Below are 19,728 nucleotides of genomic sequence, written 5' to 3'. Positions count from 1 at the left end.
CCCCCTCCCCTCTGGGGCGGGTGTGTGGAGGGCTTCCTTTGGCCTGAAGGGTATTGGGACGGAGGGAGGAGGGGGGCCCTTTTTGTGCACTTGGGCTGGGGGTGTGCTGCGTCCCTTCCCTGGGTGTGGGAACCCGGACGGCAGCCCCTCCAGGCGCCCCCTAGGGCGGGTCTCCGGGCCGGCAGGGTTGGGGCTGGGGGACGTGGGAGGGCAGCGCCCGGGCCGTGGAGGCTGGGAGGGCGCGGGAGGGGGGGAGGGGAAGGGGGCGGGGCGCCTCAGGCCTTGGAGAAGGTGGCCGCGGCGCCGGCGGGGCCCCCGGGGGCCGCGCCGGGCTCCTCGGCCCAGCGGTTCATGCAGCGGCGCCGCGCGTTCATGAAGAAATTGCTGACGGTGTTGAGCTCCAGGCCGAGCTGCTGAGAGATGGTGACCTGCATCTCCTTCGACGGCCGCTTGTTCTCCTTAAAGATGGCGATCAGCGTGCGCCGCTGCAGGTCGGTGAACACCAGGCGCTGCTTCTTGGGCTGCAGCGCGCGCTCCTTCTGCTGTTCCTGCTCCTTCCGCTTGCAGGCTGCGGGCGAGCGGGACGCAGCGCCACCGCGCGGCCGGACGGAAGAAGACAGGCCACACGTCCCGGAGCGGAGAAACACCAGGAAACACACAGAAATAACGCGGGAAACGCGAGAGATGGAGGGAGAGACGACCCGGGGACAGGGCCGAAAGAGACAGGGAGACACAGAAAGAGGCCAGGAGGCAGCGAGTAGAGACCACCAGTAATGGAAGGAAAGGGGGGCAGACAGTCGTGGGCGGGGAGACAGAGACAGAGGAGGCAGATGTGGAGGTGGGGAGAAACAGAAGGGGACACAGTGTGAGCACACCTCCACAGGCACGGGTCGCCACCCCCTCCCATCCCCCTTCTGCATGCTGGCCCCCTCCCCAGCCTCATATCCCCAAACCCCTCCCCACCCCCCCAAGAATCCTGACCTCAAGAGCACCACTGGTGTTGGTGGCTTTCCGCCCTCCCTTCTGCAGCCCACACCTGGGGGGTGCTGGGGGAAATGACATGGAAACTCTACATGTGAGTTATTTGGCTCAGTGTAGACCTGGGTGAAAGAAGTGGTTAATTCATAGGTCCTTGGAGGTGTGTCACAAAACCCAGTAACCTCCCCCTGGAATGATGGGGCAAGAGGGTTCTCAGAAGGGGGTGACAGTCCATGCTTCCTTCCCTGGTGTCCTCTGGCGCCTGGCCAGCTCAGGGACCCTGAACCAGGCTCACATGGGCGTCCACTGCCTGATTCTGGTATCTGAGCCCCCACTCTGGCCTCCCTCCACCAGCAGACCGAGACTGAGGTTTGGCTCCCCTCAAGTCCCCAGAGGAACTTCTGGAGCTGGGAGGATCTAAGGGGGGTTGCGAGACCAGCCCTCCCTCTCCCAGGGCCACCTGGCACGGAGGACCGGGAAGGCCGCAGGAGGCTGCCCTGTGGTCGGTGGATGCTTGCAAAGGGGAAATGGCAACATCTCAGGGTGGTGGAGCTGGGCTGGAGCCTGTGGTCCTGCTCCTCCCCGCCCCAGCTCCAAAGCGGACCCCTCCCCTCAATGCCGTAGGGGCCAGTGGGTGGAAAAGATGAGCTTCACCAGCTACTTCCCCCCGGGGGCTGGTGACATCAGCACAAACTCTATCAGAGTCTCAGTTCCTCATCCACATACCAGTCAGGGGCAGTGGGTGGTGGACACCTGCCCTATCCTGCCTCCCCGCCAACCGCTTGCCCCAGCGACTCTGTCACCCCCATAGTGGCCGGTGGCACAGGCTGTACTAGCAGATCCCTGCTGCCAGGCCTAGTGGCCTGCTGGGACCACACGCCAAGCTGGCTTTTTTTGGTTCCAGGACAGTCTGAACCCGATGACATGCCAGATCAATGTCCACACACGTCAGCAAAAATAAATGAATGTCCCCTGCACTGTGGCTTGTTTCTCGGGGACGACAGGTTCCCCTGTGTGAACTGACGCACCACGTCCCTCCCTGGCCCCCTCTGACCTGGAACACACACGGGGCTTCTGATTGGCTGTTTCAGGTTTCATGATTAAAGAAGAGTGATGATCAGAGCTTACTGGACATTTCAGAAAAGCCTCTAATGAAGGAGAGAGAGGTAAAGTGAGAAAAATGGCAGGAGGATTGAGGGGTGATGCTCTCAGAAGAAACAGACAGGTCAGGCACTGTTATAAGTCAGATTCTTGGAGAGGTAAGAGAAAAATACTGTATCCATGAAACAGGACCACGAAAGGGGAAGACAATGCTCTTAGAATTTAAGTATATAATAGCTGGAATAAAGTCAACGTAAGAATTGGAACGTAGGGAATTCCTGGTGGTCCAGTGGTTAGGACTCGGCGCTTTCACTGCCAAGGGCCCGGGTTCAATCCCTGGTCGGGGAACTAAGATCCTGCAGGCCATGTGACTGAACCAAAAAATTAAAAAAAAAAAAAAAAAAAAAAAAGAATTGGAACATAAAGCAAATATCCCTGGAAATACAAGTGGACACAGAGATGGAAAATGAGGGAAAGGTGATAACAAAGTTAGAGGATGAATGTGCAGGTTTGTCATCTGAGCAAGAGGCCATCCAAAACTAGAGGAAGGGAAGCCCAAATAAATTTTATATATATATTTAAAAAATCCATGGCTGGAAGACGAGAGTTCAGTTTAAAAGAGCCCATGAAACGCTCAGCTCAATGAATGAAAAATAATACACTCCCTGAGGTTCATCCTCGTGAAATGTCAGGGACCCAGGATGAAAAAGAAGATAAAAGGTCCCAGAGAGGAAAGCCACATGCCATTTGGAGACCTAAGAATCAGAGTGGCTTTGGGCTTCTTGAAAACTGGTAGCCAGTGGAACAATGCCTTCAAAATTCTGAGGGAAAACTGTATTCAGCTAGAATTGTGTGACCGGCCAAACATAAGCATGAAGATGGACTAAAGATATAGTCAGACATTCAAGGTCTCCAGAAGTTGACTTCTGTATATCCTTTTCTCAGAAAGCTACTAGAGGGTGTGTTCCATCAAAATGAGGAAGTAAATCAAAAAAGGAAGGTGTGGGAATCAGGAAATGTGATTCAACCTAGAGGAAAAGGAAAAGAGGTCCCCCAAATGAAGAAGGGAGAGCCTGAAAGACAGCATAACAAAGGCACCAAGGGCACGGAGGACAGCCCCATTCAGATCAGAACAGAAGAACCAAGGGAAATGGAAATGTCCTAACATGCGTTGGTTTCAAATTCTGTTGGAGGATGTAGGAAGAGTTTGTGATTGGCAATCATTAACTCCTGGAAAAACAAACAGCCGTACAAGAAAGGAAAAGCAATCCTGGTACTGTATGAGGCAAAACCTAGGAGATGAACAGTGTACGGGGCAGCCTTTTGTATACAAAACAGGGGAGTGAGAACATTTGTTCATATTTTGTCTGCTTAAAGAAATGCTGGAAGGAAGCACAAGGAACTGCCTTGACCTCCCATCTCCTTGGAACTTGGCCAGCCTGCGAGGCTCAGGAGAGGAGGCCACCTCCCCCACTCTTTCAAGGGAAAGCTGGGTCTCAGGCAGCAAGGCCAGGGAAGAGTCAAAACTCAGCCAGGCCTTTACATTCCAAAAGAGGCCTTTCTTGCCCTCCTGTTGTGATTGTCAATTCATTCATTCACTCATGCATTCATTCATTCTCAGCAATTTTCTCATGAATTCACTATGCATTTACACTAGGGACAGAGATACAAATGCTCCTTTGTATCAATGCTCTAGCTTGCAAGAGCTTTACATGTCCAGTGCCCTATAATTCCATAGGGCAGGAATTTTCCTTCTTACTTACTCAGAGAAGGTAAGCCCCTTGCCCAAGGTCGCCCAGCAAGTCCTGGCAGGGGCAAGACAGCAGCCAGGGTTGACTGGCAGATGGGAGGGAGGTAAGATGTGGGTTGCCTCTTTGCCCCCGGCCTCCCCCTTCTCCAATCCAGAGCCTAATGGGGGCCCCAGAGGCAGAGGCTGGGGGAGGGGCCGGGCGAAGCAGAGTGGTGAAAAAACTTCGCGTTTTGTCGATCGCAGCAAAAAGAGGCTCCGCTCGCCCCCCTTCCCAGCGTTCAATCTAATTACAGCTCCTCACAGCCCGGATCGATCTGGGCTCCAGTCGGAGCTGTTTACCTCGAGCAGCTTTTGTCACCACTTCCCTCCCCCACAGACCCCGGCGGCGCCGGCCTGGAGGCCCCTGCCCCTGGCGGGGGTGTGAGTGCCAGCATGGGAGGTGCCCCAAAGCCCCCCAGCAGCGGGTCCTCACTATCGCTGCCCTGCCCCTCATCAATATCCCCCCCAGCGCCCAGCATCACCTCAGCCAGCCCTAAAAACCACTGCACCCCTGGAGGCAGCCCCAGAAGGAGGAGAGGTCTGGGTATGAGCCCTTTTCACAGAAGTGAAAACCAAGGCTGCCAGAGGACCGGCCAGGGAGCAGGGCTGGGGAAGAGGAGCCGGGGGAGCAGCCTGGGATGTACTCATGGCACCAGCCAGCAGCCTCACACTGCGGTGCCACTGCTGCGGCCACCTCTTCCACGATGATCTCCAGTGGGGACCGCCACTGTGGTGTACCTGCATCCCCTCCTCCACCTGCATCACTTCTCCCTCCATCACCTCCTCCACCTGAATCACTTCTACCACCATCACCTCCACCATCCCCTCCTCCACCTGAATCACTTCTACCACCATCACCTCCACCATCCCCTCCTCCACCTGAATCACTTCTACCACCATCACCTCCACCATTCCCTCCTCCACCTGCATCATTTCTCCCTCCATCACCTCCTCCACCATCGCCTCCTCCACCTGAATCACTTCTACCACCATCACCTCCACCATCCCTTCCTCCACCTTCATCACTTCTCCCTCCATCCCCTCCTCCACCTGCATCTCTTCTACCATCATCACCTCCTCCACCATCAGTGTCGCTTCTACCTCGTCATGCCCTCCATCACCTCTGCTTCTGTCACCTCCACCACCCCCACCTCCTCCACCTGCATCACTTCCACCTCCATCGCCTCTTCTGCCATCACCTCATCTCCACCATCATCGGTGTCCATCTACCACCATCACTTCCATCATCTGCATCAATTCCACCACCAGCCCCTCCTCCTCCACCATTACCACCACCTGTACCACAACCACCTCTCTCCACAGTCGAACTCCGTCATCAACACCACCTCTGCTCTCATCACCTCCTCCACTTGTACCTCCACCACCATCACCTCCATTTTATCACCTCCACCACCGTCTCCTCCCAAATCCTCACCAACACCATCAAACCCCATCCTAGAGTCCACCTTGTATGTGCCCAGCACAGGGGGACTCAGCCCAGGTTCCCTCACCAGGGCCACCCAGCCTGTGGTGGGGAGACAGGGAGTGGCCTCAGACACAGGGCCTCACCACCAACCACGGTTGCCATGACAGCCAGCAGAGGAGGAGCCAGCTGGGCTGGCCTGCGGGATTGGTGTGGTGGGGTGGGCCTTCATACATGCTCTGGGACCCTGGGTGGGTCAGTTCCCTTGCAGGGCCTGCCTCAGTCTCCTCAGTTGCAAAATGGGACATTCTGCCTCCTTCAAACATTTTTCAGGGCACGTCAGCTGCCCAAGCCCTCCCCATCTCACTCGGCCCCTGGCCCCCCACTGCCTCTCTGTTCCCACCTCCTCCTGCTGCCCCTCACTCAGCTCACTCCTCCGTGGCCACACTGGTCCCATCCCCCCGGCACAGTCCAACCTCAGGGCCTTTGCACTGGCCGCCACCTCTGCCTGCATCGCTCTTTTTTATTTTTAAAATATTTATTTATTTATTTGGCTGTGATGGCTCTTAGTTGTGGCACGTGGGATCTAGTTCCCTGACCAGGGATCGAACCTGGGCCCCCTGCATTGGGAGCACGGAGTCTTAGCCACTGGACCACCAGGGAAGTCCCTGCCTGCATCGCTCTTCCCACGTTTCTTCATTGTTCCCTTGCCTCCTTCCATTCTTCGCTCAAATCTCTTTCTGTGAGGCCCACCCTGACGCCCCCCCCCCCAATTTAATACTGCAACTTTCTCCCTCCTCTGCTTTTTTCTTTCTTTTTTCCACACCATTCTCCCACTCTATCCAGGGGTGCCACAGAGTGAGGGTTTTGGACCCAACTTTCTCTCCTGTCCACCCTCCATGACCCCAGGGACTGAGAATCTGATACTTGGAGCTGCTGATTCCGAGATGCTCTGATCTTAAAGATGGTGGGGAAGATGATGGAGATAGAAATGATTCAGGTGGAGGAGGGGATGGTGGAGGAGGAGATGGAGGGAGAAGTGATGCAGGTGGAGGAGGGGATGCAGGTACACCCCAGTGGTAGGTACACCCCATCCTGTTTCCCTCATTGCTATCAGTCTTTTTGGAGTCCAGGGATGAGGAGGGTCTGGGGCTGGCTCCTGGGGGTCCCAGAGGCCCTGGAGGAGATCAAAGGCGTTACAGAAGAGACCTTCTTCCCAAATCAGCCGCCTCACGGGGAGCCCAGCAGGCGCTAACGGCGGGCTTTTCAGCTGGTCTGGCCTGCGGTTCCCGCGGTGACTGGCAGGGGGGCCGTCCCCGCCCCAGCGCTGGCCGGGACTCCAGGTAGGAGGGTGGGCCCTGTTGGTCTGCGTTTCAGGTGGCAGCAACAGGAGGTGAATTGGGGGAACCCTCAAGTTCCCTTTCATTTCAGACCCTCGGAGACTTGCTCCCATGGCACCTCTGTCCCTCTTGCCTTTCTAGAAAGTTGCTCGCCTCCAGGGGCCCAAGAGGGCAGTCAGACCCGCCCCCCACCGTGGATTACTGCATGGTGACGGTCTCTGAGTCTCAGGTTCCTCGAATGGAAAATTGTCTTAATCATGATCTCTGCCTTGCCAGGCTCTGAGAAGGGGTTTAGCCAGAAAAGTCTTGAATACAATGGTGGGGCTGAGATGAGGCTCCCAGCTCCCATATGGGGGCCCCGGGGAGGAGCTAGGCTCTGGGCCCCACTTGCAGGGCAGCCGTGAAGTTTCTCCCCGTCTTGGGGCAGGCCTCAAGCCTCAGCACCTTCCCTAGAATCTTCCTGGAGGGGGGAGGGATGGAGAAAATGAGGTCTGGAGTAGGGAGTTGGGCTGCCTCAGCCAGAGAACTCCTAGACATCCCTCAAGGCCCAGCCCCAGTTGCCCTTGCCCCAGGAAACTCTTCCCCTCACCCTCAGCAGAGCCCCAGTTCTCTCCCCTAGGAGCCTTCTGGTGCCCAACACAGAGTGTATCCACAGGAGGCTGCTGGCTGGCTGTGTTGTCCAATGCCTGACACCCCTGTGTGGGTGGTAGGGGACTCAGCCCAGACTGGAAGACCCTGCGCAGGGAGACCCGGCTGGCCACTGCCCTGGAGGGCCCGGTAAAGCAGGGGGACCCCAGGGAGGGCCCTCAGCAGGGAGCAGCCTGTCCGCAGTCAGCCAGGGAGAAGCTGGGGCTGTGCAGCAGGCGGGGGACGGGGGGTGCCCCTGGATTCAGTCGCCCCTCAGGGGATGGAGAGGATCAGGCCCGCACTGGAGGGAACTGGGGTTGCACCTGTTCACCCCCATCACCACCTGACAAACACCCATCTCCTTCCCCCTCCTTCTCCCCCCTCCTCCCCCAACTTCCCCTCCCTTGCTCTCTCCCTCCTCCCTTCCTCTCCCCCTCCTCCCTTCCTTCCCCTCCTCCCCCCGTCTCCCCCTCCCCTCTGGCACCCTGCGCCTTCCTCCTCTCCTCCTCCAGAGGCCCACTGTGGTCTGGGTGGGTGACGTGGGGGTGGATGGGTGCCCCTGCTGTGCCTGTCCTGGGCCATCCCTGGCCCCAGCCGGCTGACCACGCGGGAGTCTGTCTGTCCCCCATCAGTTGGATGTGCCCGCCTGGCCAGGTGGAAGGCGGTGTGTGCGGTGCGGCTTGCTGTATTTGGAGGAGTAGCCACGCACAGCAGACCACACGCGTGTGAGGAACGGGGGAAACTGGGAGGGTAGCCAGAGGCTTCGGTGCGACAGGCAGACAGGTGGGCAGCGGGCGGGGACCTGGAGGGGCGGTGGGGGCAGAGGCTCAGAGGATGTGGCCGGTCAGTGGGCAGCGGGGGAAGACCTGGGGGCCAGCAGGCCTCAGCGTGACGTGGGTTGGGGACACAGTGTGGATGTCAGACAGAGGATGCAGTGTGAAGAATCAAGGGCGGAACGTGACTTGCTGGGTGTGACAGCCAGTGTGCGTGGTGCTGAACCCACTGGATCTGAGTCTACAGGATGTAGGTTGGGCCATCGAGACCCCCAGGGTGGCTCCCGTCTGTCTTCTGGCCTTGGGCCTGCTAGCTGCCCCCCTGCCCTGCCCTGCCCTTCCCCGTCAGCGGGGACGCTGGGCCTGGGCTCCAGGGGCCGAGTGGCCCTGAGCACACAGTCTGTGGACACTGGTTTCCTGGTTTATAGAGCGGGCCCAGCGACCCCTGGTCCTGATGTCCCCGTCTGTCCGTGGGGTTGAGGGTCCCAACTGCGCAGTGGTCGGTCGCGAGGGTTAGCAAAGCTGGCTCCAAATGCGGGCCAGGGCGGATCCCGCAGCTGCTCACTCCTTCCCCCCTCCCCCCTTCTCTCACACACTTATCAAGCACCTCCTGTGTGCACTGTGTGCAAGCTCCCACGGAGCCTCGATGTGGTGTGAAAACACGTCACCCGAATAATCGCACAGATACAGGGAAACCGATGACTGACTGTTCCCAGACGGGGCTGCCAGCTGCCCCCGCTGTGCGGCTCGGGATGGAGGTGGGCAGGGTTGGGCTATCTGGGGGGGAAGACATGAGCCCGGCTAGGGGGGAACAGATCTGGGCGTGGAAGGTGGAACTGGAGGCCGAGCTGGCATCGGGGACGTTTGGGGCAGTCGGGGAGAGGGGCTAGTGAAGTCCAGGGGGGGAGAAGACGCAGAAGCCAGGTGGCATCAGGAGGCTGACTCCCCCCGCCGTGAAAGCCTGGGTCTGACAGGGGAGGACAGCAGCCGGACGGTGGCCCCAGAAGTCAGCGATGCAGGCACCTGAGCAATTGTGCTCATCCCTCTGTGTCACCCTCTGTGCAGTGTCAAAGCCACCACGGAGCCACTCTTGCCTGCCCCCAGGGCCCCGGCCCTGTGTGCCTGTACCACCCCCTTCCCAGTATCCGTCCACCTGGGCACGGGGTGGTGGTGTGGGAGCGGGAGCCAGAGCCACTGTCCGGTTCCCTCCCCTCCGGCCACCTCCTGCGCTCAGCTCAGCTTCTCGGAGCAGACAATTCAATACGGAGCCGGGTCCCCGGCTGGGATGATGACCGGTTTCCTTGGTGACACGTCCCACCCTGGCCACCAGCTGCCCAGCCCCAGATGTGGGCCACATTGATGCCACCACCCTAGCGGCTTGTCCCCACTGGGCTGAGCTGCCCTGAGCATCCCCCGCTGGCTTCCCCTGGCCAGGGACAGTGAGTGACTTGCCCAAGGTCACACAGTGAGTCACTCGGAGGGGAGCCTGGAGCATGTACATGCCTCGGACCGGCTTTATCCACACCCTGCCCCCCTCAGGGCACCGGGAAGAGGTTCCCATGGGTGGGGGGAGGGGAGTCATCTCCAGGGAGACGGTGCTGAGCCAGGCCCCTGCCCTCAGATGCGGACCCCCTGGAAGTCTCAGCAGCCCCTCCTCTGTCTCCGATGTCTCTCCACTCTCTGCCCCTCCACCCCTCCCCTGCCCGCCAGGTCCACACCTCCCCCTCCCCCAGCCTCTGAACGCACCTTGGCTGTCACCCAGCCTCCCTCCCCACCCCCCTGCTTCCCCTGATGGGATTTTAATGGCCCCATTTTCAAATTAGTTCTGAGCCTTTCAAAGACTTATCAGGGAAATGAGCGTTTCCACTGGGCTCTGGGCTGCCCCTCCCGGGGGGCTCCATCTGGTGGTTGCAACGCCTGGGGATGGGGGGACGGGGGTGTCCAGGGGCAGCTCTCACGCCTTGAGACCCGCCCCCCCCCATTCAGGCACTCGGGGGCAAACCTCATCAGCGGGTGCACACAGAGCTTTTATTTTTTAAAAAAATGTTAAGAGTCACAGCAGCTGACAGTTGGAAATGGATTTGAAAAAGATGACAGGAAAGGAACCTTCTGTGATAAGAAAAAGCATAGAGAAGCCAAAGCAGAAGAGGCCGGCGGGGGGTGGGGGGCAGGGGGGGGAGTGGGGGAGGAGGACCCAGCATTTCAGTGATTGGGAACCTAAGCCACAGATAAACTCACAGGCAAAATTGTCGTGCTGCACGTGCTCACTGCGGCCCTGGGGGCGACGACAAACCACCTGGAACGTCCTAAATGTCCATTGGGCAGGGACGTGGTTGAAGACAGAAGGAAATGGCCAAAGAGAATACTATGCAGCAGGCAAAAATGCCTTCGAGGCTCTCTCTTTCCTGATGTGGATGTGCCGGGTGTCGGTGAAGCAAAAGCACAGCAGAACCGGTGTTTTTTAAAAAGAGGAAAAGGAAAAGTACGTGCATTATGGCTACCGGATTAAGTGTAACCTCTCTTTAGAAGGAGCAATACAAACTGTGGTTTACAGAAAGGGGACTTGCTCCACTTAAATTTGGAACTTGGCAAATGTGTCCGCTGTTTGAAAAAAATAATACAGCATTTTTTAAAGAACAGGGTGGGTAGACAGGAGGGAGGTGGAGGAAGCGAGCAGGGACTCTGCGCTTGCTCCAACGCGCGCAGGAGGCTTTTCTTTACGTGCTTCGTTCTCAGCCGGGCTGGGGATTCTAGTCTCCATTTGGGGAAACGGAGGTGCACAGGGGAAGCGCCTTGTCCACAGTCCCGGGCCTGACCGCCGCCGCGCACATCCCTCCCCAAGCGCCCGGGCCCCCGCGCTGTGCTGTCTGCGTTCCAGAAGCAGTGACCCGACGTTCCGAGCGCACAGCCAAGCGCGCCAAGTCCGTCGCCGCCCTGGGTTGGGCCGGAGGGAGGCGAACCCAGAGGCGGCTCCCCACGGGTGGGATGTGACTTCCCCCGGGGTGGGATGCGGGCGCTTGTTGAGGGCACGCCGGTGACCCTGAGGCTCGGAGGACGCGGGTGTGCAGGGCAAGGGGCCGGGTCCTTACACTGGGCTGCGTGCGCCCATGTCCCTCCAGCCTGTGGAGGGCGGATGCACGCTAGATCCTTTCGGGTTTGTGAGATCCCACGTCCGCTGAGGACAGACGTGCGGAACGCGGCGGCCCCGGCTGCACTCCGCGGCTTTGCCGGCACTGCGAGGCGGCGTTGGCCTGGTGGTGGAATCTGAGGCACTGACATCTTCCCTAGTGGGCGCGGATGCGCTATGGTGCGTAGAAAAGCATGAAACCCGCTGTGCCTGCACCAGGTCCCCCATCACCTACCTCCGTCACCGCGGGCGGACGCGACCCTCTCCCAACACCCCAGCTCTAGGGAGTGGGGTCCGGACAGCAGCTGCCCAGAAGCGGATGGGTAGGAGAGATGGCCCAGCGGCTCAGCTGGGGGCCCCTGAAAAATTCCCAGGCGCCAGCGCAGGTGTCGGGGGAGGGAAGTGGGTTCTTCCCTGCGCCCCCAGCGCCGGGATGTGCCAGACCCCGACCGGAGGACGGTGGGGGTCCTGGGCCGGAGTCTGCGCGCACTTGCCCTAGTGTGGATGTGGGCGTCTACACTTGTGTCCCGTGAGGATCTACACTTACATCCCTGTTCCTTCGCATCTCCGCTTGCGTTCCCTGAATGCATCTACACTGTGTCACTGGCATGTCTACACTTCCGTCCCCTCTCTCCAGAAGCCCGCGCCGGTCATGGGCGCCTCTCCTTGTCCGTTTCCATCTGCTGACAATCTGTGGCTTTGTGCGTGTGACTCTTTAGGTCTAAACCCCCGGCCTACCCCACATCTGTCCATAGGGCAAGACATCAGCAGCAGGAGAGTCCCATTTCCTAGCCCCACCATGTCCACACCTACTCAGCAGAGGGGAAACTGAGGCCGCAGGTGTCCCTGGACTGCCCAAGGTCAGGTAGGTCTCCCAGGCTGCCCCTGGCTCCCGGCCAGCCTCTTCCCTCCCCCACGAGCACAGCCTTCCTTATTGATCAAGGGCCATATTTAATTAAACACTTGATTCAAACCAGCCTGAGCTTCCCCGGTTAAGCTGAGCTCGCTGCTGCTACGTACAAAGACTCCAGCCGCAGCGGTCCAGCCTCCATCCTTACAGCAGCTCTGGCTTCCCACCTCCCAGCCTTTGTCCTTGGTGGTTCCACCTGCATTGATGCAGGACAGAAAGTTAGGGCCGTGGCAGGAAGTTTCCTCTACTTCTGGGCTCTTGGGAGCCACGAGGCACGGTACTAAGCAGAAGAATGACGAGCTCTGACTTACTGTAAGAAGCCCCCGCCAGCTTTGGAGAGAGGACATCAGGGGAGGGAGTGGAGCCTGGAGACCGGCAAGGAGGAGGCAGCGGCCAGAGGTGGGTTGCTCAGACTAGAGTGGTGATGGTTGATAGGGAGGGAGTTTAGGGAGAATGGCTGGGTCTTGGTTAGTCCTAGGATTTTCAGCTAGGGGGACTTCAGAATAAAGGAGCCAAAGCCCAGCTCCAGCCCCTCACCTGGCAGATTCCTCTGTGCGCTTCTCTGTGACGTGGGAACGACCATACTTGTCTTTCAGGCAGGAAGGGACTATCGGGACTGGGGTCCAAGGAGGGCTGGACCTCCAGTTCAGGGCCCAGGTTCCCCCTGAGGGCTGGCAGCCAAGAGGGGGCAGTTCACCAGGAAAAGCAGAAGCGGGTGGTTCTGAGTTTGGCAGGAGGACACTGGGACCTGGCCCCCATCCCCAGGGTCTCTGGTGGTTCCTGGGGGGACTCATATGGGTCCGTGATCCTGTCCAACTCTGAGTCGGAAGGAAAAGTGCAGGCCTGCCCTCCCGGCCCAAGGGTCACCCAAGCGGTTTGTAAACTGGACCTTGACATGACCTTGAGAGCCTCCCTCCTGTCCCTGGCCTCAGTCCACTGAGCTCTCCTCCCAGCCTTTGTCTCTGCTGGGCCACCTGCCCGGAATGTCCCCCCATCTCTGAGGGAGGTGGGAGCCTGAGCATCTCAAGCCCCATTTACTAAAGGCTCTGAGTCACCCTGAGTGTGCAGCTTTGGCAAGCACCTTTCTTTCAGCCTTGGCTTGCTGGTCTGTAAAATGGGCTCAATATCCAAACTGGCTTAAAAGGTCCCTCATTTCTGGTGAGTGAACCGAGCCCGCCCCCTCCCCATCTGACATCCCAGCCTGCCCCCTCCCCATCTGACAACCTACCCCTCTCCTCTCCTTCCCCCTCTGCATGGAAGTGGAAGCCAGAATCAGTGAACCTGGGCAGGGTACTGGTGCCGCCCCACTTGGGTCTTGTGGTCTAGAAGGAGGGACTGGTTTGGGGGACCCAAGGCATCATGCACAGCCCCTCATGGCCCTGGCACACACAGCCCTAGACAGTATCCCCCCACTCCCTGCTTCCCTGAGGAGGCCTGCAGTGTCCCCTCCAGGTCCCAGACCCCTTCTGGCTCCCCTGCCCACTCTCTGTGGGTCCCACAAAGCACAGGCTGCCAGGTCCTCCCTAAAGACAAGGAGATGTGGGTGTGAGTGGGTGATTAAGCAATGTGGCCTCAGGGTGCAGGGTCTGTGAATACATTCTGAGGGGCTCTGGGGGGGGGGCCAGGGTTGATAAGAAAAACCTCAACAAACACCTAGGAGGTGGTATCTGATTCTGTCCATTTCTCAGATGAGGAAACTGAGACTCAGACCCTCACCCAAGATCAGTCAGTGACAGAGACCGGGTGAGGCCAGGTCTCCAAATTCTCTGCTGGGGTGGCTTTTTGGAGGGGTCTGTAAGAGGTGTGGACCCTTGTGGGTGGATCAAGGTCAGGTTTTACTGAAGGTACATTGGTCTTTGTGGGGGTGGGGGGATGGGGGGAGGGGAGAGGGGGTCGAGAGTGCTTGCGGGGGGATGGATAGTGTCCCCCCAAGTGGGACTCCGGAATTGGACCTTGTGGGTTGAGTCTCTTCAGCCTCAGGACCCCCCCCCCATTCAACACCTATCCGGGGATGGTGGCTGCAGAATGGGGGGAGGGGTGGGGGAAAAGCCTGTCCTAGCCTGGCGGGGGGCAGCTGGTGTGCCTTTCCCCTTTCCATCACCATCCCTTCCAGACTCCAGGCCCCTGGCCACCGCACTGCAAAGCCACCGCCAACCCTGACATCTGCCCTCACCGTGCCCACCCCTGTCACCTCCGGAAATGGCTCCCTCTCTGCCTCAGTTTCCCCCACAGCCGGTCTCCCACAACCTTCAGGGATTCTGGGTCTGGGGCTCATCAGCAGGCGAGAAGGAGGAGGAGGAGAGGGCCCTTCTTTCAATCGCCACCATCTGATATTTTATATATATTTTCTGATCAGTTACAAAAAAATACTTTTCCTCCGGAGTTGCAATTTAAACAATATTTGAAGACGGCCGAAGTTATCGACCCGGCGACGGTGATGAATTAGAGACGGTAATTCGAATTCATCGACCGCCCCGCCCCCGCGGAGTCCGCCAGCCCCTCCCCCAGCCCCTCTCCCGTAATTACTGTTTGAGACAGAGTCGGGGAGGGCTTCGAAGAGGCGGCGGCTCCGAAGCTGTGGGACTGAGGATCCTGGGGTGGAGTAGGGCTAGACCCCCCCCAAGGGCAGTGGGGTTGGGGGGCTGCAGGATGGGCCATCCCCAGAATCTCAGAATGTCAGACCCAGAGCCTGGCTCCTCCAATGCACACACATTGTACAGGTGGGCAAACTGAGTCACAAAGAACAGGCAGGCCTGGGGGCAACGGAGTGGGGGACCCTCAGGTCTACCTGGCCAGATTTCTTGGGTGCTTCAGAGAAACAAAGAATCTGCTCTTCCCTCCTCAGCCCCAGAGCCGGGAAGGAGAGAGGCGGGAGAGCTGGGAGGTGACAGGATCTAGACTAGTGGAAGCCAGCAGACGGGCAGCCGCTGGGACCTCTCAACTCCCCTTTCCAGTCTCTCCTTTTCTGTCTCTTTGTCTCTCTCTTTGACTTTCTCTCTTCTTTTTTTTTTGCCACTCTCTGTCCTTCCTTACCTATCTCTCTTTCTCTCTGTCTCTGCGTGTGTCTTTCTCCCTCCTGGTCCAGCGCAAGGACGGGACTACCGGACGGGACGGGACGACCGGAGCAGCTCGGCCAAGAGGCGAGGCCGGAGGAGGGCCAGCGCGAGGGGGTGGGACTGGGGCGCGGAGCTGCAGGGTCCCGGGAAGGTGGGCGGCTTTCGCTGGGCCCGGGATGGGGCAGAGGAGGAGGGAGGGCGGCGGTGAGTGCTCCCTGCCGGGGTTGGACTGTGCAGGTCTGGGCGCCGGGAGGTGCTTTGTGCTGTCGCTTGTGGGTCGGCGCGTTGGGGAGGGATGCGCCCCGCCTCCCCCGCCAACCGCTGCGATTTGCCGCCACTTAACCGCTTTTCATTTGCGCAGCGACCGGAACTAAAGGCCTCTTGGCCGGTTGGTGCCTAATTACCCCGGCCCGGCCACCTCTGACATCCTAAGGCCAGCCCCGCGCTGTGGACAGGGTCCTGAACGCGCTAGAGGTGTGGCGGGGGCCCAGGGCCGGGCGCGCGGACCAGGCGGATGGGGGGTGGGGTGGGTGGGTCACGCGTGGGCAGAGGCCTTGAGGAGTCGGGGACAGGCCGGGTGTCGCGGTTCAATGTCCCCTGGGCCTGAGCATGTGTCAGGTCCTGCGCTCATCCCCTCCTTTTCCCCCACGTACCCCTCAGACGGCCACTATTCTGACTCCCACTTCAAAAGGGGAAACCGAGGCTCAGAGAGGTGAGGCGTCTGGCTGCCGCCGCAGAAGTCGGGGAGGCCCGGCTGGGATGCAAACGCAGCCTCAGTTTCCCCTGCCCTCCCCGTACTTACACCGACTCTGGGAGCTGGTGCCCTGATGGCTGGCGCTGATCCCTCACAGCAGGCACCCGCCACAGGGACTTCTCACCTGAGGCTTGTCATTCTAAGACGCCCTGGCCAATCTGTTGGGTGGCCCCGAAGTGTGCCACTCAAATACCACAAAGAGGTCCAGTTAGTTACATGACAGTGACGGTGGACAAAAATGGGAAGTGGTGTGTCCTTTGGGTACACGCGTGTCAGACACAATGTCCCCAAAATACATGTGCCGGGGAGGAGGCCGAAGGTGGCCAGTGTGCAATAAGTCAAACCTCACAAGTGACCCCATTCATTGAGGGCTGCTTAGTACCTGAGCGTCAAAGCCATGCCTTTGGCCTGCTCCCTAATCACCTGCATCACACACGGCAGGCTGTGGCTGTGTGTTGGTGTGACTGAGTGTCCCCTGTGAGCACACCTGTGTCATTGCATGTGTCATGAGCAGGACAGAGTGGGTACTGCCCTTACACAAGACCGTCCAGGTTCCTGATGCCATTTCTAACATTTCACGGCCACCTTCCCACGCACTTGGTTACCTGCCACATAAAAGGAGGATTTAGTCCCCCATGTGGAGAATCTAGGAAGCCTATCCGAGGCTCAGGCAGTCACCTTGCTCTGCAGAAGGGGCAACTGAGGCCCGCGTGTGGGTGCAGGTCCCCCAGGTTGTCCAGGACGCCTGGGGGGAGGGGAGCAACGAACACCGACCCCTCTCCATCCCCCAACGGCACCCCCTCTTCCCCAGCCCCCCTGCCCGGCCCCTCACAGCCAAGTCCCTCCCTGCCTCCCCGCTTACGGGGTGCCTGGTTCGAGCCCCAGCCCACTCCCTCCAGCCCCACTCGCCCCTGTGCGCAGAGAATCGATCGATCAGGCGCCCGGGGCCGCTATTGTCCCCACTGCTGGGGCGGCTGTGGCGGCTGCAGCCCCTCCCCAGAGTGGCCAGGAAAAGACCCCCCACACACAAGCCAGGCGGTGAGAGTGGGGGCTCTCCTGCACCCCACCACGCACACCCAGGAGAAGGGGTCCTGGCCGCCGGCTCTCTGGGGGCAGATGTGGACCCAGCTGTTGTCAGCTAGGAGGGAGCGAGGGGGGCGGATAAGCATCATTGTGAGTGAGAAACGGAGACAGAGGCAGAGAGAGGTAGAGAGGGAGCGGGACAGAGAGAAGGAGAAAGAATGAGACCAGGAGGAAAAGGGAGATCGAGCAAAAAAATAGACCCCAGTTCGCCGGACAGAAAAAGTAGAAACGAGAGAAACACAAAACGGAAAAGAGAGGCCAGTGGGGTGCGCGCACCCTAACCAGGAGCAAACGCGTGGGGCGGGCGGCCGGCTGGGGTGTAAAGGCCTCCGGGCCGCGCGGGCCGAGGGTCCCCCGGGCTGCCCCTCCCCCGCCCGTTCTCGGGTGACCTTTGCCAGCGGCCGGAGAGGGGGAGGGGGCTATCGATCGCGGAGGCCCAGCTACAAAGAAGCGCGCGCTGGGGCCGGGGGCTGAGCGCGGGCCCGGCCCTGGCTGCTAAGGTTCTGGCACCCGGTGCACGGTCCCGGCGCTCTGCCCCGGGGCTGGAGGCGCAGCGAGGGGCCGTTTGGGAGGAGGGGAGTGGCACCCCGAGCTGAAAGCGGCGGCGCGTCTGGGGCACCCACCCCCTAAAACACACACAGACATCACACACACAATGAGCGACCCTGCTGGCAGCTTGGGGATCCTCCAGCAGTCTAAAAAGGGTCCAGGGACCCCCTCCCAGTTCCCGCAGGGGCTGGGCGGGAGTCTACGGGAGGGACGGCGGCACAATCCTTTTCCCCCTTTTGCTGACGGAACTGACGGGCAGGGGCGCACATCACACTCTAGCCTCCTGCAAGGGGGTCCAGAGAGGGCGGCGGGGCGCAAGGCCGCCGACTGGGGAGGGAGCCGGGGCTCTCCGCTGCCGCACTCCTTGGTGCTGGGGAGCCCCGAGCCGGACCCCTAGGGTCGGGCGGTACGCGCCGCGCTCCTACCTGCGAGGCGAAGCGCCGACATGCGCTGGAACTCGGGCTCCTGCAGCCACTTCCACATCCTGCGGAAGGTCTCGCGGCCCGACTTGAGCTTGCTCCAGGGCTTGGGGTTGCGCAGCAGGTCGGAGAGCGTGCCCTGCGAGCGGCACAGGATGCGCTGCGCGAAGATGGCCTGCGGGATGCTGTAGCGCTTCAGCTCCGCCGTGATGCGCTGCGCCACCTCCTTGGTGTTGATCTCCTCGGCCGCCGCGCCCGCCCCGGGGCCGCCGCCTCCCGCGGCCGGGCCGCCGCCGCCGGAGTGAGGCCCGTGCGCTCCGGCCGCCGCCAGCCCGCCCAGCGGCGCCAGCAGCCCGCCGGTGCTCCCGGCGCCCGAGCTGCTGCCGCCGCCGCCGCCGCCTCCGGGCAGCCCGCGGGCCAGCGCGTCCTCCGCGCGACCCAGCAGCGCGGCGTGAGGCTCGAAGGCGGCGGGCGGCAGCAGCTTGTCCCCCGCCAGGTGGCCCGGTGCGCCATAGGCGGCCAGCGGCGGCGGCGGCGGCGGCGGCGGCGGGGGCTGAGGGGCGCCGTGCAGCGCGGGCGGCAGTGCGTTGGGCAGCGGCGACAGCGGCGACCCCATGGCGGGCAACTCCTTGCCGTAGGGCCCGTAGAGGTGGCCCACGGAGGCGAGCGCCGCGCGTTCGTCGCGCATGAGGGTGAAGCTGCCGCTCACGCTGGCCGCGAGGCGCTGCGGCGGGGGCGGCGGGGGCGGCGCGGCCGCCGGGTGCGGGTGCGAGTGGGGGTGGCCGCCGTGCGCCCCGGCTACGGCCGCGGCCGCCGCGTGCTGGTGGAACTTGTCAGCCACGGCCGCGAGCGGGGGCAGGTGCTGCAGGGGCGTGAGCGTCGTGTAGGTGCCGCCCAGGCCGGGGGCCTCGCAGGCCATGCCCATGGCCGGGTGCAGCGGGCCCGCCAGCTCCCCGCGGAAGTCGGCGCCGCCGCCCGCGCCGCTCGAGCCGCCCGCGCCCCCGGCGCCCCCGGCGCCGCCGCCGCCGCCGCCGTCCAGCAGGCTCGCCATGCCCGCCACCAGGCCGGGGCGCCCGGGCGCCACCAGGCCGCGATGCGGCGCCGCCGCCGAGCGCGCGTGGCTCGGGCTCAGCAGCTCGCCCGCCTGCGCATGGGCCACGCCGTGCAGGCCCCCCAGGCTCTCCAGGCTCAGCTCCATGCTCGGCCGCCTCGCGCGGGCCCCTCGCCGGCTCGGCCGCCCGCCCGCCGCGCGCGCTCCTTGGCGCCGGCCCGGCGCGCTCAAGGCCGACGCATGGCCCCCGCCCGCTCCCCGGTGGCTGCGCGCGAGGCTGCCCGGCTGAGCGGCGCACGGCCCGGCCCGGCTGCGAGCGCGGCCACCAGGATGTGGCGGGGGAGCGGCCGCCGGCGCCCGGGCCCGGGTCTGACGTCAGTGCCCCCGCCCACCGGCTCCCCTCGCCGCCGCCTCCCGCCGCCTCGCTCTCCGCCCGCCCCGGCCCCTTTCAGTGCCAGGCAGGCCGGAGTGGGCCAGACTCCAGGCTTCTGGGGTCCCCTGCCTCTGTCTCCGCCGTGCCCCCTGGGGACTGGTCGTACCCGGGGACAATGGGCGGGGGTCGAGGACAGACTCTGCCGAGGTGGGACTGGGTACCTCGTCTCTGGGTCTCTGATTCCCTGTCTCTCCCGAGGGTCGTGAAGGTTACTTTCCTACCTGGCACCCAGGAGTCCATCTTTAGGGAGTGCGCAGGAGTGTGGCTGAGTGGGGGTCTGTGATCGTGCTCCCCCCAACCCACACAGACCCCCCA

At 61.4% G+C, this 19,728-nt stretch overlaps 1 protein-coding gene across 1 annotated transcript; it reads right to left on the bottom strand.

Moving 5' to 3' along the window:
• Window positions 1-275: 275 nt before the first annotated feature.
• ONECUT3 (one cut homeobox 3) lies at window positions 276-19,127 on the bottom strand (the record flags this gene model as incomplete). The annotated part of the gene is made up of 2 exons (XM_082381797.1): window positions 276-568; window positions 17,936-19,127. The coding sequence occupies 2 exons, from the start codon at window positions 19,125-19,127 to the stop codon at window positions 276-278; spliced, it is 1,485 nt and encodes a 494-aa protein (XP_082237923.1).
• Window positions 19,128-19,728: the final 601 nt, after the last annotated feature.

Source organism: Balaenoptera borealis (assembly GCF_965194805.1).
Source record: "Balaenoptera borealis genome assembly, chromosome: 2".
Lineage (NCBI taxonomy): Eukaryota > Metazoa > Chordata > Mammalia > Artiodactyla > Balaenopteridae > Balaenoptera > Balaenoptera borealis.
This window is presented reverse-complemented; position numbering and strand designations above follow the sequence as displayed.